We start from the raw sequence: 26,856 nt of genomic DNA on the forward strand, positions 1-26,856 counted from the left end.
GGCCTGGGACAGCTTCTAGGGCTGGGTGGTTTGTGTTATTCATTCTGTCTCTCTCTCTCTTTTTTCCCCCCCTAAATGCAACAAAATAAAACCAAACAAAAAGCCCAACGCCTGGCGTGGCTTGTCAGGGAGTTATGCAAGTGTGTAAAAAAATAAAATAAAATAAACATTGAGTTTTCAGCATTTGGGGCTGTTTGATTAGGCCCAGAGCAGAGCCAAGGGGCGGTGAGATGGAGGAGAGGCTGAGGGTAGAGGGGAGGGGGTGGGGCTTGGGGTGGTGGTAGATGGGACCCAGGACCAAACTCAGAAATGGCTGTTTGCCCCCTGCAAACTTGGCAAGGATCTGATCGAATGAGCCCAGACCCTGGTATTTAGGACCCAACTGCTCTGCTTTCCCTGGCCATCCATCCACCATCTCTGCTGCCTGCCCATCATAATACACCAGAGGTCATTCCATCCATCCCCCTGTCACTGTAAACATCCCTGTGCCCTTGTCTCCATAGTCAGTGCTCCCCCTTCCTCTCCTGAGAAGGAGAGTCCACAGCCTGTCTTGATTACTCACCACCCCTACCCACCCCCTGCATCAGTATAGCTTTTCTGCTCTAACTTAACTCCTGCTAACTACAGTTTTAGCCCAGTTCCCTTTACCCAATCTGAAGTGATGCTGAAGAACAGCTGTTTGCCACCCCAAGAAGTGAGTCTCCTTCCTCTTCTTCAGGCTTGACTTCAACAGCATCTGGGTCACTACAGGTGTCAGCAGCCCTTCAAGACCCATTCCACAAACATTAACAGGGTTCCTACCATTCTACCCGGCATTTGCATCCTTCATTTTGCTGCCTCTCAAAACAGATGAGAGCTCTAAAGCTCAGAGAGGTTAAGTAATTTAGGAATGGCCACACAGCTGGTAAGTGTTGGAGCAGGGATTTGGTATCTAGGCTTTGCTTCAAGATCTACCTGGCTATCCTGCACCAGCTCCCAGTGGAGGGTCCTCAGCTGGGTTCCCTGGAGCTTATAGCCTCACATTTTCTCTGAACTGGGAAGATGCTCTGAAGAGTTGACTGCTGAGACGAGGAGAGTGTGGGCGGGACCCCAAACTCCTTCGGAGCCTGTTCCTTGTCACTTGCCAGGTTCCTGATGGGGAAACTGAGATTTTGCTAGGCTCAAGGGCCTGTTCTGAGCCCAGGATGCCTGCAGCTGCGCTGGTGCTCTGGCTGCTTGGAATCGCCGGGGATGCAGGGTAGGGGAAGGAGAGGAGGAAGGACAGAGGCTCCGCGCCAGAGTCCAGACCAAGTGTGCAGTTGCCAGCCCTGCGCTCCGAGCGCAGCGCCCCAGCTGAGGGCAAGGGCGTGCGGGAGGGGGGCGACGTACTCCCAGGCCTGGCGCTCCAGTCCGTTTTTTGCTGCGGATCCCGGGAAGGGGGGCCGGCTCGGGGGTGGGACTGAAAAGGGGGGGGATTCCCTCCCTCGTGCGCGCCGAGGACTAGCCCCTCTCCCGGTTGGGAGCTCCGGCGGAGCCGAAGCGCAACGGAGAGCCCCAGCGCGGGCGGAGAGCCCGGCGCGGATCGCCCGAGTGGGGACTGTGGAGAGGAGGGCCGAACCGGGCTGCCCCGGAGGACCGATGCGCCGGGTGGGGCGCTGGCCCCGGAGGGCGTGAGCCGCCCGCAGATTGAGCAACTTGGAAACCGGCGGGCGGAGCGCGGGCGCGCTGGGCGCCCAGGACAGTTCCGCGGCGGGCGGGTGAGCCGGCCGCGCCCTCACCCCTCCCGGGCCTGCCCCCGCCGCGGCTGGCAGCGCGGAGGTGAGTCCCCCCGGGAGCTGCCCCGTCCTCCTCCTTAGCGCCCCCTTCCCCTGGGACCTGGGGCGCCTTGGGCCCTCTCATCCGGGCTTGGCCAAGATGAGTGCCGGGATGGGGGGAGACCGTGAGAGGAAGGGGACTTCTGACTGCTCTGGAATCAGCGAGAGCGGAGGAGGGCACCTTTTGGGGCCCCTTCTGCAAGTCCTGCCGCCCTCACCCTTAGCATCCCTCAAGCCTGTAGGCAGCCTCCTGGAGATGCCGCCACCGGTTTGCCCTCAACCCCGCAACCCCCTGCGATCGTCCTCGCTCGGAGTTCCGAACTCCCCAAATCCACCAGACCTATTTATTCTCCACCGCCCCCTGCAACCCCCCGAAGTTCAGAAGCTTTTGATTCCTGGTGTCTTCCTCTTGGATTCCCCCGAATCCCACGACTCCCGGTTACCCTCCCTATAACCCCAGTGCCGGAGCCCGAGCCCGGGTCCGACGTGGCAGGCGGTGTGTGCTGCGCCCCTCGGGGCGCTGCAAGGCGGCGCGGTTCACTGTCCTGAGGGTTCGGGAGCCGAGGGACCTTCTTGCTTGGCTGGGGAGAGGTGGCCGCTGTGTATTAAGCCAGGGCTCCCAGGAGGGCCAGGTCTTGCGCTTGGGGCAAGAGTTTTCTTGTGAAGCCCGCCTCTCAGACTTGGAGAGTTCTCTTGGATTTGGGGCGGGGGGTGGGGGTCAGACGGGGGACTTCAGGTCCACCTCCCCTCCCCCTGCACCTGCTGGAACTCTCTAGATGATAGGGAAGAAAACTTTGAGCGCTCGGAGCCGTGATGGAGGGACGTGAAGGAACCTTTCCCCGCTGCCTCTTGGTGTTGGGGGGCGGGGGTTGGGTCGACCCCCACACCTGGCCTGGCTCTGGCAGACGCATGAATCCCGACAGGTCGGGTGGGCGCGTACTTGGTCCCGCCCCCAGCCCAGCAATTCTTCTGCCCCCGCGGGCCAGCCCTCTCCACCCGTAGCTGGTCCCGGGGAAAGCTAATGAGAAATTATCGGAATGGTTTACATTTTTGGGTCTGTATCCGGCCCCGGACCGAGTACCAATTTATCCAAATAGTGTTGCAGGGAAGAAGGTGAAAGTTATTGCAAACTTCTGGGGGCGTTGAGTCTTCGCCCCGCGCCCCACCCCTCGGCTGTGTCCCCCTCCCCAGTGTGTCCTCCCCTCCGGGACCACCTAGTAGGCGGGCCTCTCTCCTTGGCTCCAGCTCTGCCCCTGCCTCCCACTCCTTCCTCAAGCTGGGTCGTGCCCTCCACCTCTCAGCTCCCTGCCTCTTGCTCTGCCCTCCAGAGTCCCGGTCCTGAGCAGCAAACACTGAACAGCTCACCTGACTGTGTTTGTCACCCCAAGACCCTAACTTCTCCCTCCCCATAAAGTGGGAATAACTGTACTTTCCTCCTAGCGTTGTGGTGAGGAGTCAGTGAGAACCTCCCTCCTGCGTGGCAGGTGGTGCAGGCGTGCCATGAATGTGGACCCCTCACCCCAACCCTGGCAGAGACAAAATGCCCTTCCTCACCCCCACGGATGCCTGAGACCGTGATCACTGCTGGCAGTTCCCATTGCTGGCTCTGCCCAGGGGGGTCAAAGGAAATCAGCCAGAGGAACCAATAGAAATGAGGCAGGCTGCTTAAAAGAAAGTCATTAGCTCCTATCCCCTCTCTCAGCGGTCTCCCCGCTGCGGGTGTCTCTGTGTGTACCACGTGTGTGGGTGGGGGTGAAGAGGGCGGGGACCTCTTCTCTGGAGGGACTCGGAGTCAGAGACCTGGGATCTTCTGAGGCTTGCTACTGTGATGTTTCTAGTCTGAGACCTGTCCTGCTTTTAAAATCAGATATCACATGCAATCCAGAGTTTTCAACTTAAAAAAAAAAAACAAAACAAAAACAGAAGGTCTAGTAATGTGGAGCCAGTCTTTGCGCCCATAAACAACCAGCTGGAATGGAATAGCAAATGCTCCCTTTAGGTGGGGCATTTGTCTTCCAGTTCACCCCCTGCACACTCTGCGTCCTTTCCATCTGTTGCTTGTGTCCCTGCAGAGTGAACACAACTTCTTTGGAGGGTTGATTCTTTGTTGAAACTCATCCCATCCCGTGATGGTCGAGGAAGGCCAGAGCCACTTTTCCAGTGGAATTCAGATCTGGAGCCTTCTCCCCTCTTCCCTGCTGAGATCAGTGGGGATACAGGTGGGAGTGGGTCTGAAGATTCTCCCTGGCAAGGATTGGGTGAGCCTGGCAGGGGCCAGACTGAAAGCTAAGATCGGGGAGGACTGTGAGGGGGAATTCAGAGGGAAGTAGAGGGTAGAGGAGGAAGGGTGCTAGCCTTTGCTGAGCCCTGAAGCCTGGAGTGCTGCAGTCCATGGGGTCGCAAAAAGTCGGACACAACTGAGCAGCTGAACTCAACTGAACTGACTCGGCAGTGCTAGGTGCCTTGCCCTGCAGACACATGGAGTGCAGAGATGCATAGATCTGTTCTGCCCCAGGATCCCAGGCATACAGTGAGACCACAGCCTCATAGACCCAGGATTTAACACCAGCTTTGTCCGATGTGGTCTTCTCCTTCAGTGTTTGTCAGGTGGAAAGATTCAGGGCACCCTGAGAATATAGCTGCCAGGGGTCCTCAGACCTCAGTGTGAGAAAGGCTAGCATTAGAGGTTAACCGTATCACTCTGAGAGATCCTTGGGGCCAAGGCAATCAACCATAAAGATAAATGCAAATATGGAAATTGCGTCATAGTGCTCAGTGTTACGATTGGTATCCAGATGGTATGAAAACTGTCTTATTGCTTTTTAGATGACCATTGGAATGTAGACACAAAATATAGTCTTGGTCAAAAAAATTGCAACATTTATTGAGTCCTAGTGTGCCAGGCATCATTCTAAGCAGTTTCATTTATTAACTCATTTAAGCTATAAAAACAACCACCACTCTCCTGTAGATAAAGAAACTGAGGCTCAAACCAGCTAAGCAACTAGGCTAAGGTAACAGCTAAAAAGTAGCAGAGGCAACATGCAAAGCCAGGCAGCCTGACCCTGAAGTTTATGCCCTTAACCATCATGGTTGATGGCCAGCCTCTGGGACTGGGGGCTGAAGACCCCAGTTTGATACACTCGGCCGGACATCTGTAATCTGTGGGTGAGGGAAGAGTGTGGTGGGGGCTGGGGCAGATGGGAAGGTTCTGGCAGGTCACGCGGGGAGTACTGGAGGGGCAGGTGGGGGCTGGCAGCTGGCGGGGCACTTGGGGGTGGCTGGGGGCATCTCCACAGGCTCCGGCCACAGAACCAGGTGGGATCCATCAGTCTCATGTAAACACTTCTCACAGGCAGCTTAACCACTTGAGTGTGTCTGGCCTTCAAAGCCAGTGGGAGAGACCGAGGAGGGGTTGCTGAACTCCCTGGTGGGATAATGATTTATCTCCCATGCAGGTGGGCTCCCCCGGGGCCTCCCTGGAGGCGAAGGGGGAAAAGACTGGGACAGGGTTGGGAGGGGCACTTTCACTCAAGCATTTCAACTTTCTCCTTAGTTAGGCCGAAACGCAGACAACTCCCAGAGCAAACCTATGAAGCAGGCATATTTATCCCCATTTCATAGATGGGGAAACAGAGAGGCTAAGGGATTCTTTCAAAGGCATCTTAACCAGCCAGTGGGAGAGAGATGCTTCTCTGGCATCTCCAAAGCTTCCTGAAGACTCGCCGTTTCCTCCCGTCCTGCATGAGTACTGGTGTGTGTGCAGCAAGCGTGTGGGCCAGTGCGTGTGCAGGTCTTGTTGTGAAAGTGTGAAGCAAGCTGTGATTGGGAAGCGGGCTTTCATCTCTTGACTCCCAGGTTGGGCTCCAACTTCCCAGACACATTTCACTGGGGAGGGACCGGTTCCCCCTGCCCCCATCACCCAGGCCAGCGGGTCCAGAGACCTGGCTCTCGCTGGGCTGGGGGATTATCCCCATTCTCTGTGTCTCTGGCCAGGGCGGGCATCGTTGCCTCTTTTATCCTCTCACAAAGGCCAGGCCCGCCGGGCCTGCTGTGTCAGAGTTTCTGCGGCTGAGGGAAGCCTTACTTCCTTTTCTCCCGCCAAGCCCAGAGGGCCACGCTGGGTCTGCCAGCTTGTCGGGGGCCACTGCTCTAGCTCCAGACAGGTGAAAGGCACAGGGGTGACTCAGCACTGGGGAGAGAAGGCTGAGGGGTCATTTGCCGAAGGACAGAGAGAGCTGCTCTTTTAAGAGTCATGATATTACTGCAGCATGAAGTCTGTAGGCTAGACCCAATGAAGGACTTCCAGCTAGAGCTGGCTCACTTTGGGCAGGGTGGAAGCCAGGCAGCTGCTTTCCAGTGATCCACAAGTTTGATTTGAGTGTCTACCATATTCCAACTGCTTGGGTAACCAACTCCCATCCCACATCAGGGACTTTTGCAAGATAGGAAAAGGAACCAGTCTCTTCCACTGGGGTGCCAGGTGGGTAACTTGTAATGTTCAAACATTCTGAGTTGTCTCCTGGGTAGTGCACCACATGGGAGGGCAAGAGGCCCAGGTTGGGGGGGCCCAGGGGTACCCCAGAATTAACCCTTCTCTCTCCTCCCCCAACAGACTGGTTTTTGGAGATGTCCTGGCTGAAGTGACAAAGAGTTCTCCCCATGTGACACCCCGAGGTGCCTTTGAGGAAAGCTCTCTGGATCTCTTTATGGGCTGATGGAGAAGTAGGCTCCCCACACCCTCTCTGTCCCCAGCTGAGATTATGGTGGATTTGGAATACAGGGCAGATTTGGGATACAGCCCAGGCCTGGACATCCTGCTGCTGACCCAGCCCCGGAGGTGTTAGCAAGAGCCCTGCGCCGTCCACCCCCACAGAGACCACCCCTCCTACCAGGGGCCTGGAGCCGGCGAGTGACTATGCGGCTTGGACTGTGTGTGGTGGCCCTGGTTCTGAGCTGGATGCATTTGGCCGCCGGCAGCCGGGGAATCAAGGGGAAGAGACAGAGGCGGAGTGAGTAACGGATGGGGTTGGACCACCGTGGCCCTTGGGAGTGGTGGTGGGGAGGGCACTCTCTGGGGACTGCGACCTTTGGCTGTTTCATCCTGTGATGACCATTGCAGATTTCTGCTTTATCTATTACAGCTTTGTACGTCACTCAGTAGATTATCCAGTTTGTGGATTAATTTATTGAGATTACCCATCCCGTAGATAACTCACTTTGTCTGTTTTCCCCTTTGTAGACGCTGTTTTCTAGATTAACCCCTCTCCTGTGAGGATCCAGTGTGTGGATTATGCCCTTTGATATCACACCAGCTTTGTGTGGTATCCATGGAGATGCTTCCCAGCCTGGTGCCCCTGGGGTGCTCAGCGTCCCCTCTTCACAGACAGGAGTTCAGGGTTCCTTTCATTTAGTGGTCTGAAATACAGCCCTCAACTCCTTGGGAGCCAGGAACCCCACACAGACAGGCAACAGACTTCCCTGCCCAGGTCATGGGGCAGGGACAGCAAAGCAGAGTGTTTGTGGGACTGCCCACCACTGTGGTTTTTAACCCTGCCCAGTGGGATTCAGGAAGCTGCACTGAGGGGTTACAGGGTGGCAGCAAGCAGAAGGCTGGCCCCACTACCCTTCAAACCAGAGCAGCTTCACTCTCCCTTGCTCTCAGGAAGATAAGGTGTCATAAGGTGACATAAGGTGTCATTGGGAGAAAAGGGTTCTCACAGCCTAAAAAAAAAAAAATCCCATCATTGTACAAATAGGAAAACTGAAGCTAAGAAAAGGGAAGAGACGACAGTCTAAAAGGCACACAGTCAGTGTTGGAACCCAGGTCTCCTGGTTCCTGTGAGCCCAGTCTTCTTGAAAACAGAGCCTGATGGAGTATTTGCCTGTCCTCACCGTTCTCGCCGTCTCTCCCAGGATCCTATCCTAGGCTGTCCTGAGAGCAGGTCCCCCATCCTTCCCTCGACGCCTTCAGGGATGGAGGTTCAGGACATGCCATCATGTCGTGGGAGTGGCCCCTGGGTGTGAGGCACCGTGTCAGGGAGTGCGGTGGAGGCCTGACCCAAGTCTGTCTGTCTCTCAGCATCCCCCAGAAGAGATGTCATGCCCCCAGACGGCAGCTCCTCTCAAGTCTAGCCCCACCACCTCTTGCTTCACTTCTGAGGCCTTCAGACCAAGGCCCACCAGGAAGGGCTGAAAGGCAATGGAGTTCTGTCGGGTCTCCACGGGAGTGGCCAAGGCCAGAATCCAACCCAGAGAGAGAAGCTCAGAGAACTGGTGAAGCTGAAAATCCCTGGCTTAACAAACAATTAGAGACAGTTAGGTTTAATCAGCAGCGAGGCCTTGATTTTCCTCCCTTCTCATCTGTTGCGGCCAGTATTTTGGTCTCCACCAGCCAGATGAGGTTTAGCGATTTATAATCAGTCTCCTCTATTTCCGAGAGCAGAGAGAAAACGAGAGAGGCCGCTCACCATCATGTGATGTGCACTAATGGTCACGCTTCCGCTGCTGAGCCACACACTCACCTACACCAGAGGGTCAGGAGACCTGGGTTCATCTTTTGTACTTAGGAAAAAAAAAAAGTACTGGCCTGGCCATCAGAATGGGCCGGTCCCAGCAACAGTCAATCAAATGCAGCCATTTTGATGTGTCCACTTTTGATACAGCCACATCCCACAGCCTTGGTAGCACGTAGCCCAGTGCTTATTACCAAGCAGTATGAGTGACAGACATCCTTAATGGTGAGATGCAAGGACAGGGAGAGATGTGGGTAAGACTCAAAATGGACAGAGGCTCAGAGAGAGGTGACTCTTCTCCCTTTTCTTTGAATTAATTTTTATTGGAGCATAGTTGATCTACAACGTTGTAAGCTTCCGCTGCACAGCAAAGTGTCCCAACCACATGTATACATAGATCCACTCTCTTCCAGATTCTGTTCCCATGCAGGTCACCACAGAGCACTCAGTAGAGCTTCCTGTGCTATAGAATAGGTCATCATTATTTATCTATGCTATATATAGTAGTGTGTATATGTCAATCCCAATCTCCCAATTTATCCCTCTCCCCACTGACCCTCTTGGTAACCCTCTTGGGAACCTAGATGTTGCTAGGCAATACTCGTGAAATTGTAACTATAAAACTGCATGTGTGATTGTACAGGAATACAGTGAGGGTTCCATGAGATAATAGATACACATACTGTGAAACTTTTGTGAAATATGAAGCTCTGTATGGCTGGGATGCATGTCATTTAAAACAAATTTTATTGGAATATAGTTGATTTACAATGTTGGGTTAGTTTCAGGGGTGCAGCAAAGTGAATCAGTTATACATGTACATATATCCACTCTTTTTTAGATGCATGTCATTGTTGTATAAACAACGTGTGGACCATTTTGCCCCAGAGTTTCCAGGGGAGTTAGGGGAGGGATGAAAGGATGGAGACAGCCTGTGTGGCTGCTCTGGCCCCCACCAGATGCAAGGGTAGTGGGCAGCCTGGGGGGCAGGGGTAGGCTTGCTGTATATATGAGCCTCAGGTCTGTTGACTCTGTCATCCTGTGATGGCATGCTGGTGGAACCATCAGAAGCCACCCGATAGAGCTCTGATCTAGAATCACACACCAGTTCTGAGTCCAGAAGCATATGGTCTCAGATGTTAGTGATGGTGTTCCTGCAGGAGGTGAGACATACCGCTGTGAGTCCTGAACCCTGGTAGAGCATTCCCTACCCCGTCGCACTTGTGAGGATCCCTCCCCTTCCCGAGCCCTCTCTCCACTCACCCTCACTGCCCCTCATCCTCTTTCCACCTGGACTTCCTGCCCCTTGTGGGGATCCCACTTGCCCTCATCATGCCTCACGCTGAGTGCCCCTCCCCTTACTGAGACCCTTCTCCCATCTGATTCCTGGGCCTTTTTGCTCAGTCCTGCCACCCCCACCCCCCCACCCCACAATGAAGCCTGCAATCCTTCACTGAATCCTGACTCTTCTCCCTTTTCTTTAAATTAACTTGTGTTGGAGCATAGTTGATCTACAATGCTGTAAGCTTCCACTGCACAGCAAAGTGCACCAACCACATGTATACATAGATCCACTCTCTTCCAGATTCTCTTTCCATACGGGTCACCACAGAGCACCGGGTGGAGTTCCCTGTGCTGTAGAGTAGGTCATCATTAGTTATCTATGTTATATATAGCAGCGTGTATATGTCAATCTCAATCTCCCAATTTATCCCTCTCCCCACAGTCCCTCTTGGTAACTGTAGGTTTGTTTTCTACATCTGTGGCTCTATTTCTGTTTTGTGAATAAGTTCATTTGTACCATGTTTTTAGATTCCACATATGAGCAATATCATATGATATTTGTCTTTCTCTGGACTCCCCTTTTCTGGCTCCTTCTCACTGCCCTGTCCTCCATCTGAAGCCTTCACCCCCTTCCCCGGAAGAGGATCTGTAGAGCCCCTCTTCGCTGGCTGAAGCCTCATTCACTCCTCTCTTCATTAATTTCTGCTGGAGTAGAGTTGCTTTACAACGTTGTGTTAGTCTCTGCTACACAGCAAAGTGAATCAGTTACATGAATACACATATCCCCTCCTTTTTTAGACTTCCTTCCCATCTGGGTCACCACAGAGCACTAAGTAGAGTTTCCTGTGGTATAAAGTAGGTTCTCATTAGTTATGCATTTTGTATGTAGTCATGTATATGTGTTTTGGGCCCTTCCTCATACATCCGTTTCAAACCTACAGAGCCTGGTCCTGGGTGCAAAGATGGATCTTGAAGCACCATGGGTGGTGGGGAGGAGATGATTTCAACCTAGTGTGCTGTGAGAGCCCCGAGAATGACTCTTCTTGAGATGTAATTTTAAAGATGAGATAGTAAGGAATCCACCTGCAATGTGGGATCCCTGGGTTGGGAAGATCCCCTGAAGGAGGGCATGCCAACCCACTCCAGTATTCTTGCCTGGAGAATCCCCATGGACAGAAGAGCCTAGTGGGCTACAGTCCATGGGGTTGCAAAGAGTCAGACACGACTGAGCAACTAAGCACAGCACAGCACAGGTGATCTGCAGGCCAGGGAGTCGGGGTGGGGGGAAGGGGAGGGGGAACCCAGGCAGGAGACTAGCATGTCCAAAGGTGAGGAGCTACCATGAGGCGCAGACTGTGCGGGAAATGGGGTGCAGACCAGCATGTCCAAAGGTGAGGAGCTACGATGAGGCACAGACTGTGCGGGAAATGGGGTGCAGCTGGGGGGAGAGCTGGAGAACTGGTTTCTGGGTGCAGCTCTCGGGAGCCCTGGGGTTTTCACTGGAACTGCTCTGTTCATTTTGCTTTATACTTGGAGGCTCTTTACTACAGAAAAGGGTTGTGCTCTTAAAACAAAAAAGCCGAACACCCGTGAGGGTAGAGCAATAAAAGCTGCCCAGGAGCTGAGGGAGTGTGCTGGGGGTGATGCTGCAGAAATGGGCAAAGGTCAGAGGGTGGAGCTCTTGGTACCTGCCAGGATGGGAGTTTGCCCTTGACCCTGACTTGAGCTTCAGGTAATGAGGACACCTCCTGAGAGGTTTGAATCAGGGGAGTAGTGCTTGATCCAACTGTAGTGGGGCGTGAGGGGAGGGAGCTGGAGGTGGGAGACCAACAGACCAGTTAAAGGCTATTTGGACTCAGGTGAGAAAAAAAAAGTGTAGGGGAACTTAGCTCACAGTTGAGTTGAAAAATGCCAGTCTTCCCCGGGGGGATGTGCCCAGGGCACCAGGGCACCAGTAATGGTGAGCATGTGGCCTCCGCCTTCTCGGTGAGGCCCTGGGTCCTGTCATCCCCCACTTCACTTCACCTCCACCCACTTAACTCAGGGGTCTCTCAAGGAAACTAATTCCTCCAAGACTAGATACCACCCCTAAACCAAGGTCAGCCCTCCTCTGGGTCACGGAGCCTTCCCCTCCCTCGCCATTGATCCTCATCCAACCCCCCAACCACTCATTTCCATCCTGTCCCACTCCCCATACTTCATTGAACACCCAGTAAGCTCTGTTCATATATCCACTTCCCTGAGCCTCTGTCTCACTCGCCACATCCTCAGCCCTACATTCTGGGAGGGTCCTATCCTTTTGTGGAGCCTCACCCATTACTGGGCTTCTATTTAGAAACAAGGCAGCCTTCACTCTCCAAAAGCTCTTTCCAATGGGAGAGAAGAACATATTAGCTGATAATAATGATAAAAGGCAATGTCTACTGTGATGGATTCAAGTACTGGGGGCAGGGAACACAGAAAAATACTCTATATCCAGATTTTACCAGGAAGCAAGATCAAGGGAGACTTCCTGGAGGAGGTGACTTTAGTTCTAAGACTTGAAAGAGTTAGGTTTAGGAGGAGGTAGAGGGTGTTCCAGACAGAAGGACCAACTTGAGCAAAGACACATAGGTGTGAAGTAGTGTGATGTGTTCAGAGAAACAAAAATAGTTCCCTATTGCTTAGAGGTAGTGTTAAGAGATAAAGTGGGTGGGATCAGCTCATGGAAGTTTTTAGGCCAGGTGGAAGAGCTGAGTCTTAATTCTGCAGCAGATAGGGAGCTATTGATGGGTTGTAGGCTTCCCTCATAGCTCAGTTGGTAAAGCATCTGCCTGCAATTCAGGAGACCGGGGTTTGATCCCTGGGTCAGGAAGATACCCTGGAGAAGGAAATAGCAACCCACTCCAGTATTCTTGCCTGGAGAATCCCATGGACAGAGGAGCCTGGCAGGCTACAGTCCATGGGCTCGCAAACAGTTGGACATGACTTAGCGATTAAACCACCAACCACCAACAGGCAGGGGCGTGACACTGTGAATTTGAGTTTTGGAAAGATCTCAAGATGAGAAATTTGGGGACTTGGAACAAGTGAAGTCCCTCGAGAAGAGGCACTGTGGCCAGAAGCCACTCTTCGGGGGCAGGGCTGAGTCACCTTGGGGCAATGCCTGATTACAGAAAAATCAGCTTGAAAGGGGTTTGCATAAGGATGAAGGAGGCAAGAAACAGCAGGGAATGGAGGAGAAACAGCCTTGAGTTCCTGGCTCAGTGCAGTGGGCTCCATGGAGTGCTTAGGAGGCAGGGGGCAGGGTCGGGTAGTGAGGAGTGGAGAGTATGGTGTGGGTAGGAAGAGCAGAACTGTAATGAGCGAGTTTTATGAAGAAGTTGGAAGGAGGCCCCGTGAGCTCTTTGAGCACCCTCCCCATCACTGAGCCCACCCATCCTCAACCAGGCTGCGGCCCTGCAGGGCAAGCCCCTTCCCATCATGGGCACAGAAGCCAGAGGGAGAGTTTCAAACTGTGAACCAACCATGCCCTTCTGAGGTCCTTTCCTTGCTAGTTAGAATAAAGCTCTATTTTCCATTTCATAGATGCATTGGGATGGTCGGGGCCTCAGAGCCTTTGCCCAGGCTGTTTCTCTGGTCTGCACACCCTCTTCACCTAGCCTGCTTGGTAAGGGTGTGTCCTCTAGTGTTCCTCCATTCCCCCAAATGTGCAGCCAGCCCTAGGTGGGCATCTGTTGCTGTTCCTCCATGTCCCCAGCTCCTAGCAGTTCTGGACACAGGTTAGGTGTGCAGTGAACGTCTGTGGAATGAATCAGCCTCGGTTTCTCCCTTAGAATCATCATGTAACCTCTGCCCATACCCAGCATCTCCTTGGACACCCGCTCTTCCAGCACACACAGCCCCCTGCCCTCTAGCTCTCCATCCCCTCACTGCTCATCTATTTGTCTTGCTAAGCTGAGAACACTCTTTGATTCCGATCCCCCTGGATAAGTGTTCCTTTTCTCATTGAACTGACCCTGCCCATCCTGGAGCCCCTCTCCTCCTTGCTCAGCACCCCTTCTCCTTCCTGAACCTCCAAACCTCATGGAGTTCAGCTTCTAGACCCCAGTCCCTGACCCCAGTCTCAAGCCTCAAGGATGGTCTTACTGGTCGAGTTCTGTGTCTTGACCCTCTCGTATCCTTGGGTCTTCACTCCATCACTCCCTGCCTCTCTCTTGTGCTCACAGTCCCCACTCCCAGCTGGTCTCTCCTTTCTGTCTCTTTCTGTGTTCTCTGACCTTCTCTTCACTTTATCCTTCACCTCCATCCCCTCCACTAACTGTTCAGCCCCCTGTGGTTTGGCCTGCATCCCACCACTCCACCAGAAATGCCCTTCTTGAGGTCACCCAATCACCTCTTACTGCCTGTGTCATAGGTTTTCCCAGAGGTCCCAGCCATGGTCTCCTCCCAGCCCTGGTCCCTGCAGATCTCACCCTCTTCCACTCGGTTTCCATCTCCCACCCCAGTGTCCTCCCATCTCCCCAACAATTCCTTCTCAGTTTCTTTCCAGGCCCTTCCTCTGCTTGTGTGTTGAATGTGAGTATTGCCCAGGCCTCAGCTCTTGGTCCTCTTCTCAAGCTGCACCCCTTCTTCCCCAGGATGCTTTCCCCTCCCATGGATTTAATCCCCAACGACAGCTCCCAGCATGGATCCCTGAGTTCTCTCCCCCTTTCCACAGCCCACCTCTTAAATGAGATGGTTCTCCATTCTTCACCTTCCTTTACTCCTCAACCATTGCCCTCCACTCTCCACCTCAACCAGGGATGCCAACAGCCTGTTTGTGGCTGGGTCCTGACATGACATCTCAGCAGCACCCAGCATTGGGCTCCCCTCTCCTCCCTTGAGTGTCCTCTTCTCTCGACTTCCATGATGCAACATGCTTCTGAATGTCCCTACCTGTCTGAGTGCTCCTCCTTGACCTCTTAGCTGACGCTTCTTTTTCTTCTGTCCTTCTCTTCAGCGTCTAATGCCTCTTCTCACTGTCGGCTCCCACTCCCATAGCTATCTCATAGATGTCCCAGCCTTTGATGACTGTTTCGTATTAAGGACTCCACATGTCAATCTCCAGCCAAAATGTTTCTCTTGAAATTCCAGACCCACAGGTTCCGCTGCCTACAAGACACCTTCCCAGGGGCATCCCACAAGAACCACAAACTCAACATCATCATTTCCTCCACTTGAATCTGCTCCTCCTCCTGTGGGCCCTCTCTTGGTGAAGGGTCAGTTGCTATCCCATCACCCAAGCCCAACACCTGGGCATCATCCTCAACCTGTGCTTTCCCCAGCCCTCACGCCCATGTCCAGTCCGTCACCTAGTCTCCTTGATTCTACCGCCTGAATATCTTATGTGCGTCTTTCCACTTTTCCATCCTCCTGGTTCAGCTCCATCTCTTGGAACCTGGAAGTCCTCCTCCCTCCAGGTTTGCCATCTTGTACAATGCATTCTCCACACTACAGAGGGATCTTTCTAAAATGGAACCCTGGCCATGTCTCCTGTTTTAAAGCCCCCTGGGACTCCTCATGGCCTTTGGAATAATGTCTGTACTCCTTTTTTTACGGTCTCAAGGCGTTTCCTCCTCTGTCCCCTGTTTTCCTCTCCACTCGCTCCGTGCACCAGTCATGCTGAATGAATTTCAGATGCCCCATGGGCTTCACTTTCTCTTACATGTCATTGAGGCCTCTGCAGGGAAATGTACACAGCGATTTGTTGTTGGTTGAGTGGGAGGCAGACAGCAGGATTCTAGGAAGGCCCTTTGCAAATGTGCCCTTCATTAAAGTGATAAGGAAGGAATATATGAGTTATGGGAATATAACCATAGACACCTACAAATGGGACACCTGGATGACTTTGGTTCTTGTTGTTGTTGTTCAGCTTCTCAGTTGTGTCCGACTCTGTGACCCCATGGACTGCAGCACGCCAGGCTTCCCTGTCCTTCACTATCTCCCGGAGTTTGCTCAAACTCATGTCTATTGAGTTGGAGATACCATCCAACCACCTCATTCTCTGTCATCCCCTTCTCCTCCTGCCTTCAATCTTTCCCAGCTTCAGGGCAAGCCAAAAACCTAGAGGGAGCCTTCATTTCAGCCGTGAATTGAATAAAAACCTTGAGTCATAGACAACTTAATATCTTTGGAGTGGAAGTGGTACCTAAAATCTACAGTGACTTATTCATTTGGAATATAGCTGAATAACAGCCCAAAGTAGAAAACCAGTCCCAAGCGGGCTCCCTCATAACTCTGATACCACATTTGGAGTCCTTTCCTCTTACAATGACCCCACCAACAAGAGTGATATTAAGTTTTAAATTTGTTGATTAGCTAAATGGTAACATTGACTCGATATAAATAAGTTCTCTATTTGAAAAATCAGCCTGGCCATACCTTCAGTTTCCCTGTCACCCCTGGTTTTCATAAACTTTTTCCTCACTGCCTGGAACACATACTGGCTGTGAAGCCTTGTTCAAGTAATTCAACCTCTCTGTTTCCTCATCTGTGAAAAAGAGGACAAAAAAAAAAATGTAGTATCACCCACTTCATGGGTTCTAAGGATCAAATGAGCTAATACTTGTAAAGCACTGAGAGCAGTGCGTGCCACAGAATAAGTGTTCAACCTTTAGGAGTAAGCCTCAGAGGTTACGATTGAGATTTTGTTGTTGTTGTTTATCATTATTGTGTTTGCTATTCCCCCTTTCTCCTCTGCTCACCTTTCTCTTACTCATTCTCTTGTTCTGAAATCAGGGATCATTCCTGGAGCCGGAGCTCTCCCCAACAGCCCTCAGGAGCAAGCATCCTCATCTCCCTTTTTAGGTGGTGGGAAGGGAGGCCCACAGGATGCAGAGTTTTGCCCAGGGTCACAGGCCAGGCATTTGACTTCAGGTCCAGCCAGCGAAGTCTAAGCCATGGGTCCTCCATTGCTGCACAATCTTCTGCGATCTCTGCTCTGATTCCTCTGGCTCTCTGCCTCCAGCCTGTATACAGCTCCTCACTGTCTGGTTCCTCTTTTAATGACTGGCCCCACCCATCCCCTAAGCCAGAACCCTGGGAAGTACCCCAGCCTCTGATTGGTCACAATGGCTGAGTATCTCTCAAATCATTTTCCCTCCATCTCCACTGAAGAGAACTTGGTTTAAGACTCTCTCATCTTTCTCACCTGGATGATCCAGTCAGCTTCCTCCCAAATGGTCCTCCAGTCTCTGACCTGTCCCCAGGCTGAAGAGGACGCTTCCCAACCTGTAAATCAGACTGGACCTTGCTCCTGCTTAAAACTTGCTAATGACATTTTTATTTCATCAGTTTTGAGAAAGGTCCCCCTAAAACATTGTGAAACAAGGGTTCTGTGGCCAAAATGTCTTGGAAGTGCAGCTCACACTGTCTCCCTCTTAGAAAGTCACTTAAAGTCACAGAAGTATAATGAAATGAAATGTCAGTCGTGTTCAAATCTTTGTGATCCCATGGACCATAGCCAGCCTGTATCGTCAATCCATGGGATTCTCCAGGCAAGAATACTGGAGTGAGTTGCCATTCCCTTCTCCAGGGGATCCATAAAGGCTGCAAAAATCCCTACAGAATCTGGTTTAGACTTGTTGGACACAGTGGTTCTCCGATATATCTAATGCAATGGCCTTTTCTCCACATCTTCCTATGAACATTTAGGGGAATCCTGTTTCAAGGAATATTTTTTGGAAAATGCTGCAAGATAGAATTCGAGTCCATTGTCATGACATAAAAGGTGCTTAAAGATAGGACTACTTATCTTTCACCACTCTCCTCCCCATCTCTCCTGTACCCCCAATTCTCAATTTCCTTCAGGTCGCTTTACATCTCTATGGTTTTGCCCCTAGAGGGCCCTGGTCTCTACTTCCCAGTGGACTCTTCATTCTTGAAGAGTTGACCCAAATGGCACCTCGTCTGTGATTCCTTCCTTCTCTCTCGATTCTCTCGATCCTCTCGATCCTCGTGGCTGCCGGCCTGTGCCTATTTGCAGGTCTGTCTGTATGCTGGAGAGACCAGTTCAGAATAGCCAGGGGTCTTTGCCTCCTTGTCCCCAGCACTTACACTGCTTGTGGTACCTGGGCGGGGCGAGGTGAGTGTTGGTTGAACAAATGAAAGAGGAAATGAGATCGTAGGTCTGAAACTCAACCCTGGGGCTGGGGACCTCCCTGGCTCAAAGGATGGTTCCAACCTCAGCACCTTTGACATTGTGGACCAGATTGCTGTTGTGGGGACTGCCCCACACATTGTAGGATGTTTAGCAGCATCGCTGGCCTCTGTCCCCCAGAGGCCACTAGCAACCCCCTCCCCAGCTTGATCATCAAAATGCCTCCAGACTTTGCCAAAAAGTCTGCTCCCCTGAGGAGCAGACTCATGTCTGGTTGAGACCACTGTTCTAGACATACGTTATTCCAATTGTCTTCCTGTCTCTGGGTAGGTGGCCTTTTTCTCATTATCCCTCTTGTCCTTAAAGTTTTCTTAGGGCTGTGTAAATTCCAGGCTTCAGCACCTTCTCTGAGGATCGTGGAGCAACTCTGGGGGGGTGAGCCTGTGTTGTTCCTGGAGCTAAGGGGGCATTTAGGGTGGATGGCAGCTCTTGCTGTGCTAGTTCCATTGAAAGCAGATGCTGGGAAGGTTTATAAAGGAGCCTTGCAGAGAGCTTCCAGCCTGGCCTGCACTTTCTGAGAAGCACATTCATTCTGTAGGCTGAAACTCCCGTCTACTCACTTTCCATCCTTGTGGGAGCCTGGGAAAGACAGAGGCCTCTCCCACAGCCGCCTCTCACCCTTACTCCATCCTTGCAGTCAGTGCCGAGGGAAGCCAGGCCTGTGCCAAAGGCTGTGAGCTCTGCTCGGAGGTCAACGGCTGCCTTAAGTGCTCGCCCAAGCTGTTCATCCTGCTGGAGAGGAACGACATCCGCCAAGTGGGCGTCTGCTTGCCGTCCTGCCCACCTGGGTACTTTGATGCCCGCAACCCTGACATGAACAAGTGCATCAGTGAGTGTGGGCAAGGCTGGGGAAGGGTGCTGGAAACTCTGGATACGGGGCGGGGGTGCTTTGAACTGTTGATGGGCTGCAAGAGGAGTGTAGGAGATATTGAGGAGGGGAGTTCCTGATTCAAATATCCAACTGCTGGCCAGACATCTCCCCAGACATCCCACCCACATTTCCAGCCCATAACGTAGCCACATCTCCTCCCTCCAAACCTGCACTGACTTGTGTTCCCACAGGTGATTCTGTGTCCCAACCCATCACCCAAGGCACAGACCTAAAAGCCAGCCTCTCATCTATGCCCCCACCTTAGCCATTCAATAACCAAATTGTGCCTCCTCCAGCTCCTTTCCATCCTCACTGCCGTTGTCTTATCCAGGGGCCCATCCCCTCTCTCCTGGACCACTGCGATAACCTCCATCTGTCCCCCAACCTTCATCTGGTTCCCTTCGATGCTCCCTCTGCCCTGCAGCCAGAAAGATGCTTCTGAGACATATAACCTAAAAAAATCGTTGCCAGCTCCACTGATTGCAGGGAAATTCAAGCCCCGGTCAGCCTTCTCTCCCCATCCTCCCCGCCCCACCTCCATCTCACTCTGCTCTGCTCTCTCACACCAGATACAGTTTCAGGCGCTCCGAAGCACGTGCTGTCACACCTCCCTCTCAGCTGGGGGCCACGCTGGGGGCCACGTGGTGAACCCTCTCCCGTAAACAATGCCAGTGACCTTCTCATTTTGTTCAGAGCCTTTGAGTTTAGCACGCATTTCCAGACCTTCTATCGGTTCAGCCATACAAGCACCTTGGGAGGGAGACAGACCTAAGTGATGGGACCCTTTTCATAGCTGATAACATCAAGGTCCCAGGGAAATGCCTGAGGGGAGTTCAGCTGACTTGGGTTCTAAATCCCAACTCTGCTGCTTATTCATTGTGTGACCTTGGGCAAGTCGCAGCCTCTCCAAACCTCATCTTCAAAACGTGGGTGTCCATTTTTACCCCCAGGATGGTTGTGAGAAGCATATGTCAGCCCTCGGTGTCTGGCGCAAAAGAAATGGAGCCGCTCTTCTTATTTTTGTTTGTGTGTTGCCTGCCACCAAACCCAGGACTCAGAGGCCAGGAGGCGCAGAGGAGGGTGGGGAGCTTATGAGGATGGAGGTGGGACCCCAGGACTGCCCTCTCGGTCCTCGGGGATCTGGGTAGGGCATTCCTCTCTATGCCTGCTCCTGGGAAACTGGAAGCCCTGGCTTCAGGGGCGGGGACTGGGAGGAAGTCAGATCTGCCCACAGTCCGGGAGGGGAGAGATTGTGAAAAACCCCTCTGGCTTCCAGCCTAGCCTAGCCACTCTCTCCCCACCCCCCACCTCCCCGCAGGAGGGAGAGCTGGCAGGAGGGCATCAGGGAGGGACCCAGGAGTCTGACCAAGGTGGTTCCTGGAACTCGACCTTGCAGAGGCAGAGGAATTTGCCCTGGGATGGCTCCCCATCCTCCAGGCAGATTCTTGCTTCCCTGGGCAGGAGGAGAACCAGGCTTTGGGGTGCTGCGGATGCCCAGCAGTACGGGAAGAGGAGACCACAAGCCACTCTCAGGGTGTCATTGTAACCCTCAGTTTGGCTCTGATTAGGTGGTCCTTGGGGTGCCCTGAGATGCTGGGACCCTCCTCTCGCCCCGACCAATCTCCTGTGCTCTGAATCCAGCTCTCTTGGGCCTCTCCTTGGGTTCCCAGCCGGCCCTCAGGAGGGGCTGTTTTGGCCTCCTCTCTCCCTGCCCCTTGCTTTCATTTCTCTCCCTCCCAAGACTCCACTGCAGCAGTGGCAGCTCCAGGCCACTGTCCTGCCCTGTGTGGGTGGGTGGGCACCGGGATGAGGCGAGTGGTCCGTCTGGGGCTGACAGAGCTCCACCCCACCCCCTCCCCCGGTCTGGCCCTCCCCTCAGAATGCAAGATTGAGCACTGCGAGGCCTGCTTCAGCCACAACTTCTGCACCAAGTGTCAGGAGAGCTTGTACCTGCACAAAGGCCGCTGCTACCCAGCCTGTCCCGAGGGCTCTGCGCCTGCGGACGGCACCATGGAGTGCCGCAGCCCGGGTAAGCCGGCAGGGTCCGCTGGAGAAGTGGCGGGCCCCCAGGGAGAGCGTGGGCTGGGCTCCGTGCAGAGAAAGCTCATGACGACCACCCCTGAGTTTCTCTGGGGACTTCTCTGCCCTCTGCACTGTAAGGATGCCTCTGGCCTGGGGCTGAGGCCGAGAGCAGGTGGGAGAGGCTCCCCGGGGCTCACCTGGGGCCAGGTGAGGAGCCGTGACCCCTTCCTCCCCTTGCTTCCCTCCCCTCCTGCCAGCACAATGTGAAATGAGTGAGTGGTCTCTGTGGGGGCCCTGCTCCAAGAAGAAGAAGCTCTGTGGCTTCCGGCGGGGCTTGGAGGAGCGGACGCGGAGGGTGCTCCACGCCCCCGGGGGAGACCACAGCGTCTGCTCCGACATCAAGGAGACACGGAGGTGCACAGTGCGGAGGACGCCCTGCCCCGAGGGTGAGCTGCGGCCTGGGGGCCAGGGGTCAGCACAGCTACAGGAGGTCTGATCGCCTCTGTTTCCTACCTGTGACCCAGAAGAGGGCTCAGGCCAGGGCCAGATGGGGCATCCTCAACTCAGGACCCCATGCTGTGCAAACTCGTTCCAGGCAGACGGTGATCCACGCAGCTGTGTGGGGTGGTGGGAAGCTTCTGTGGTCCTATCCCTCCCCATTGCTTCTGATTCAGGGGATGTTGGGAGAAGGCAATGGCAAGCCACTCCAGTACTCTTGCCTGGAAAATCCCATGGTAGGCTGCAGTCCATGGAGTCACACAGAGTCGGACACGACTGAAGCGACTTAGCAGCAGCAGCAGCAGCAGGGGATGTTGGCACTGGATGGGCCCTTAGAAGGGAAGCTTGGAAGGCGGCTGCTAAGGCCCAGAGAGGGGCAGTGATTTGACCAAGGTCACACAGCCCGCAGGTGGCAATGATGTGGCAGTGGTGTGGGATGGAGGCATGGGGAGCCATCCTGCCTGTCCCCAGATCTGCAGTAACCTGTTGGGCCATTGGGATCCAAGGTCTGAGGAAACATGAGGCAAGAGGAGGCGGTTCGGTTCATCGAGGGGTGGAGAGTGAAAAGGCTCATGGGACCCCCCCTCAGTACCCACGTTGCAGAGCCCTGTGCAGTGGCTGCTGGTCCAAGGAGGCCTGGAGGGTACCCCAACCACCCCTGGGCCTCCTCCCCACCCCCCTGCCCAGCTTCCTGATCACACTCCTCCTCCCGCTCTTGGCCATCCCCAGGGCCTCCTGCTGTGTCAGGACACCCTTTGTTGACTCTTCCTGCTGTTGGGGTTCCAGGGCAGAAGAGGAGGAAGGGCGGCCAGGGCCGGCGGGAGAACGCCAACAGGAACCCCGGCCGCAAGGAGAGCAAGGAGGCGGGCACCGGCGCTCGGAGACGCAAGGGCCAGCAGCAGCAACAGCAAGGGACAGTGGGGCCGGTCACCTCTGCGGGGCCCACCTAGGGACCCTGTTCAGCCTCTCGGTCCATGCAGAAGGAGTCCAGTGCTGCTCTGTGTGATGAGAGCTTTACTGAACTAGAGCACTGGGGGCAATGCGTACACACTCTCTCCATACATACAGGAACACACAGACACATGCACACAGACCCCACGTCCAAACAGGTAACTGACATATGTGAAAATATGTGTGCATGTGTGCATGCATGCATGCACACACACACATCGTGGAAGACACTTCTGTCTCTCGGACACCACTGTGTGAGCAGAGCGGGGAGGCAGAGGGGTCGTCTCTGCCGCTCAGAGGGCCAAGAGGCACACACTTGGTTTGTGATGCAACCAGTGGACGCATCAGAATGTTGACCAGCGTCCAAGCCCAGACTCTGCAGAGTGGAACCTTCTGGAGGAGTTCATAGGACCAGCCTTCGCGGCAGACAGCAGCCAAAGCTTGAGGACTGTTCAGCATCTCCAGCTGTGTGACTTTATCCTTGGAGAGTACTGTTACACATTCATATCAGGGCTTTCCTGACTCTGAAAACTGCTTAAAGGTTTATTTCAAATTAAAAACGAAAACCAACTGACAACAGTAGCCACAGGTCCTATGATTCTTTTCAGGGTACAGGGTTTGGTGGAGTACGTAGGAGAGCAGGAAGAGACAGGGCCAAATTTTAAGAGACCCCTGCTGGCCTCCTCCACAAAGGGTCTGGAGCAGGAGGAAAATTGGGGGGGATATGCAGGGCGGTAACCAGATTCTCTACATCTTTGTTACTCAGAGGGTGGCCTGTGGACCAGCTTCAACATTATAAGCAGACAGCTTTTTAGAAATGAGAATTTACAGGTCCCATCCCAGACCTGATGAACCAGAGCCTGAATTTTAAGAAGGTTCCAGGTGACTGGCATGTACATTCAAGCCTGAGAAGCATTGCTCTCATTCCCTCTAAGGATGGAATAGAGGTTCTTGGCCAGCTTGCAGCAGGAAGGATCCTGGTCAGCTCTAAAGGAAGACTTCCCATCTGGGAGAGGTAGAATCTATATACTGAAGGGTTATCATGGAACTTTAGGGGGAGGGAGTATACAGGACCCTGAGATGGCTGGGGACCCCTGGGCCCCAGTGGTGGGGTGGATGGAAGAAGAGTGGGTGGAATCTTTTCTTGTCATCCTGAAGTGTCCGCTGGCAGCCATCTGGTCACCAAGCTCTGGAAGGATGTTTGGTTTCCAGCGGGGAGCCTGACAGCGGCCTTGCTCTCGTGGAGCTTAGGGGTTGCTGGGGGGACAGGTGTGAATCAAGTAATACTTCCAATAAATGTGTCATTAGAGATGGGCGTAGTTAAAGGCAGACAACCACTGAAACACACGCATAGCTATGAAAGTAAATAAAACTAAATAGAAATAAAAGACTATCTCAGGGAAGTTTTTCAGAGGAAGTGACATTTGAGCTAAGCTCTGAAGGATGAATAGGAGTTAACACAAAGACGAGGAATGGTGTTCTAGACCAGTGCTGTCTGGTAGAGATACAATGTGAGCCACTTATCTAATTTAATACTTTTCTAGTAGCCACATTTAAAAAGAAACAGGTGCAGTTCATTTCATCTTATATTTAACCAAATATATGCAAGCTGTTGTCTTTTTAACATGTAATCAATATAAAAAAATTATTAGTGAGCTCTTTTACGTTCTTTTTTTAAACTGTCTTCAACATTCTGTATATATATTTACCCTTTACAGCATATCAATTCAGACACTAAATTTTCACCAGGAATACTTAATATGTATTTAGATTTAATAAAAATTCAAATTAAAGAGTAGATTCAGGACTTCCCTGGTGGTCCAGCAGTTGAGAATCTGCCTCCCAATGCAGGGGGTATGCAGGGAATCCCTGCTCCGGGAAGATCCCACATGCCATGGGGCAACTGAGCCCAGGCACTCCAAGTCCTGAAGCCCTCACACCCCAGAGCCTGTGCTCCACAACAGGAGGAGCCACTGCAATGAGAAGCCTGTGCACAGCAAAGAAGACCCAACACAACCGAAATAAAAAAATTTTAAGTAGATTCACCTACCACATACCCAAGTTGTTTAAAGAGTAGATTAATATTTTCTGATAGCTGAATTGAATACATTTTAAATTTTTTAATTTAACTAACTGAAATGAAAGTACATTAACAATTCCATTCTTCAGTTGTGCTGGCCATGTTTCAAGTGCTCACTAGCCATATGTTGCTAGTGGCTACTGTATCGGACAGCATAGTCCTATATTGAGGACACAGAACATGCAAATGTCCTGTGGCAGAAAGGAGCTTGGTGTTCAATGAACTGAAAGAAAACCAATACAGCTGGGAGGACTGGAGGGCAAGGGAGGTGAGATGTTTCCAGAAAGGTCCACCTGGAGTTGGGACTTTATTCTCAGAGCCAAAGGAGGCTGCTGAAGAGTTAAGCTGCAAGCCAGCATAATCAGATGTGAAGTTCTGCAAATTTTCAAAGACTGAGCATGTTGGCTGTGGTATAGAAGACAGATTATCAGGAAGCTGTTTAAGAGCCTGTCGTTGTCATACAGGTGACATGTGTTGGTGGAGGTGACAGGGGTAATGGAGAGAGGAGGACAAAGTCTGAGGTATTTGGAGAACGAAGTTGGCAGAGTTTGGTGATAAACTGGACATGGTTGAGGAAAGAAATGAGAGGGAGGTGTTGAGTACAAAGTCCCCATTTCTGGCTCAAACATCCAGACGGATGATGATGCTGGGTTCTGAGATGGGGAATCCACGAGGAAAACCAGTGTGGGAGGAGAGAAAAAGAACAAAACTTTGGTTTTGACCAAGTTGAATTTGAGATACCAGTGAGATGTCCTGGTGACGGTGGTGGGTAGACATTGCCTTGACACGAATGCAGGCCTAGAGTGCACAGGGGCCATCTGAGCTGGAATGCCAGCTGGTCAAGAGAAGATCCCTGGGGCTGTGGGTTGGGAAGCGCCCTGGGTAAAGAGAAGTCTCAGGACCCAGCTCTGCAGCCCTCCGAGGATAAAGCTCAGATAACGGAGGATCTGTAGGCCAAGGAGTCAGAGAAGGAGCAGGCGAAGGGAAAACCGAGGGAGCAGCATGTTCCAAAAGCCAGCAAGCAGGAGGAGAGATCAAGAGGACCAAAAGCGGCTAAGACAGACGAATGAGGCCTGGAGACTGACCCCTGGACTTACAACACATGCACCAGTTGTGGCCTCCTCCAGAGCTTTTTGGAGAGGGTGATGGAGGCAGAATTCAGCACAGATTCTTTCTGGAAGTTTAGCTCAGAAACAGAGAGAAATAAGACAGTGGCTAAAAAGAGATATGTTGTCAAGAAAGAGTTGTTTTGTTTTGTTTTTTTAGATGAGGAAGACGTGACAGTGTTTGAAACCTGCTGGGAAGGGTGCATTTAAAAGGTGGAGGTTGAGCACCCAGGAGAGAGAAGGGGGAAATCAGTGGTGGAAGGCTCTTGGGGCGGATGGTTCCACAGGGGCAAGGAGATGGTAGTGCTGGCGTGGGAAGGCTGGAAGGTTTGCAAGGTGGGGGTCTCAGATCTGTGCGCCTGACACACTGTGGGGCTCGGCCCACTCGTATCTCTGAGCCCCTTCCCTGCCTGTCAGGAGTCTGGGTGACCACGGCTGGCTCCAGCCTCTACCCAATGCCATTACTTTGCCTTTTCTCTCTGCCCCAACTCTGTCAGTCTCTCTGGCCCTATGCCTCACCCATCTCTCATTTGGTTTCTCTGCTTTTGCCCTTGCCTGTTTCTCTGACTCTGTCCTTTCTCCTTTCTCTGTCCTACTTTTTGTCACTGTGTCTTTCTTTGTTTCCAGCCTCTAGCTCTATGTGTGTGTACCACTGTTTTTCTGTTTTTCTGTCTCTGGGCATCAGGCTCGTCTTGGCCATCTCTGGCACTGATTTGTTCTCATCTCCTAGAACCTAGGTCCTCGCTACTCAAAGGGTGGCCATGTATCAGCATCGTCAGCCTCATCTGGGAGCTTGCTAAAAATGCAGACTCTCAAGCCCCTCCCAGACCTAGAAATCGGAATCTGGCTCGAAACAGATCTCCCAGGTAATTCACATGCATGTTAAACACTTCAGAAGCACTGCCTTCAGCTTTCCTCTAAAACATCAAAACCAAAACCCACAATCTTAGACTCTAAGAAGGGGCTGGATCCTCCCATATCTCCTGCATCACCTGGGTGATGCTGAGGCATTCTGCTCCTCCTCATCTCTCCTTGAGCCACTCCTGGTGCTCTAGGCAGTTAAAGGAGGGAACTTAATAGGGGCTGAAGGTGGTTCTGAGCTGCCACATCTATAGAATTACCCACAGGAGCAAATTCTGAGGCTGATAGGCTGGTGTGTCCAGGTGCAATTCCAGTTCGTCCTCACCCTGGTCTGTCTCACTCTGTCCTTTCAAGACTAACAATGTGTTTTTGAGCTGGAGATAGGGTACGGGTTTCAAGGTGGGGAGTGGTTACCTACTCACAGCCTTGGAAGCAGCCCTTCTGAGGCTGGAGACTGTTAGGATGGATGAGAAGTCACACTTTGTGATTTTCAGAGTGAGGGGGTACTGGAGAGAGGAGTCAGGTCAAGATTGCCAACCCTACTCCCAGTGTATGGGAGTGTATGGGATGTGTATGCAGCTGCTAACTGGCCACGGTGTCATTTGGAAAATGTTAGCTTCTTCCTCTACAGGGTCACAGACTCTCTCAGACTAACACATTTCTGTCCACCTTGCCTAATGCCAGTTCTGGTATGTT

The 26,856-nt window shown here is 52.6% G+C and overlaps 1 protein-coding gene across 2 annotated transcripts; it reads left to right on the forward strand.

Annotated features, from left to right (window-relative positions):
- The first annotated feature begins 739 nt into the window (after nucleotides 1–739).
- RSPO1 (R-spondin 1) lies at nucleotides 740–22,690 on the forward strand. Of its 2 annotated transcripts, none has more exons than XM_081495244.1 (6): nucleotides 740–904; nucleotides 6,409–6,805; nucleotides 18,409–18,600; nucleotides 20,522–20,671; nucleotides 20,922–21,110; nucleotides 21,949–22,690. In XM_081495244.1, the coding sequence occupies exons 2-6, from the start codon at nucleotides 6,712–6,714 to the stop codon at nucleotides 22,110–22,112; spliced, it is 789 nt and encodes a 262-aa protein (XP_081351370.1). In that variant the 5' UTR covers nucleotides 740–904; nucleotides 6,409–6,711; the 3' UTR covers nucleotides 22,113–22,690. The 2 variants fall into 2 exon arrangements, with proteins under 2 accessions (XP_081351370.1, XP_081351369.1); XM_081495243.1 differs by lacking the exon at nucleotides 740–904 and adding an exon at nucleotides 1,489–1,797.
- Nucleotides 22,691–26,856: the final 4,166 nt, after the last annotated feature.

This window comes from Giraffa tippelskirchi, chromosome 5, assembly GCF_054371585.1.
Source record: "Giraffa tippelskirchi isolate mGirTip1 chromosome 5, T2T-mGirTip1v1.2.pri, whole genome shotgun sequence".
Taxonomy (NCBI): Eukaryota; Metazoa; Chordata; class Mammalia; order Artiodactyla; family Giraffidae; genus Giraffa; species Giraffa tippelskirchi.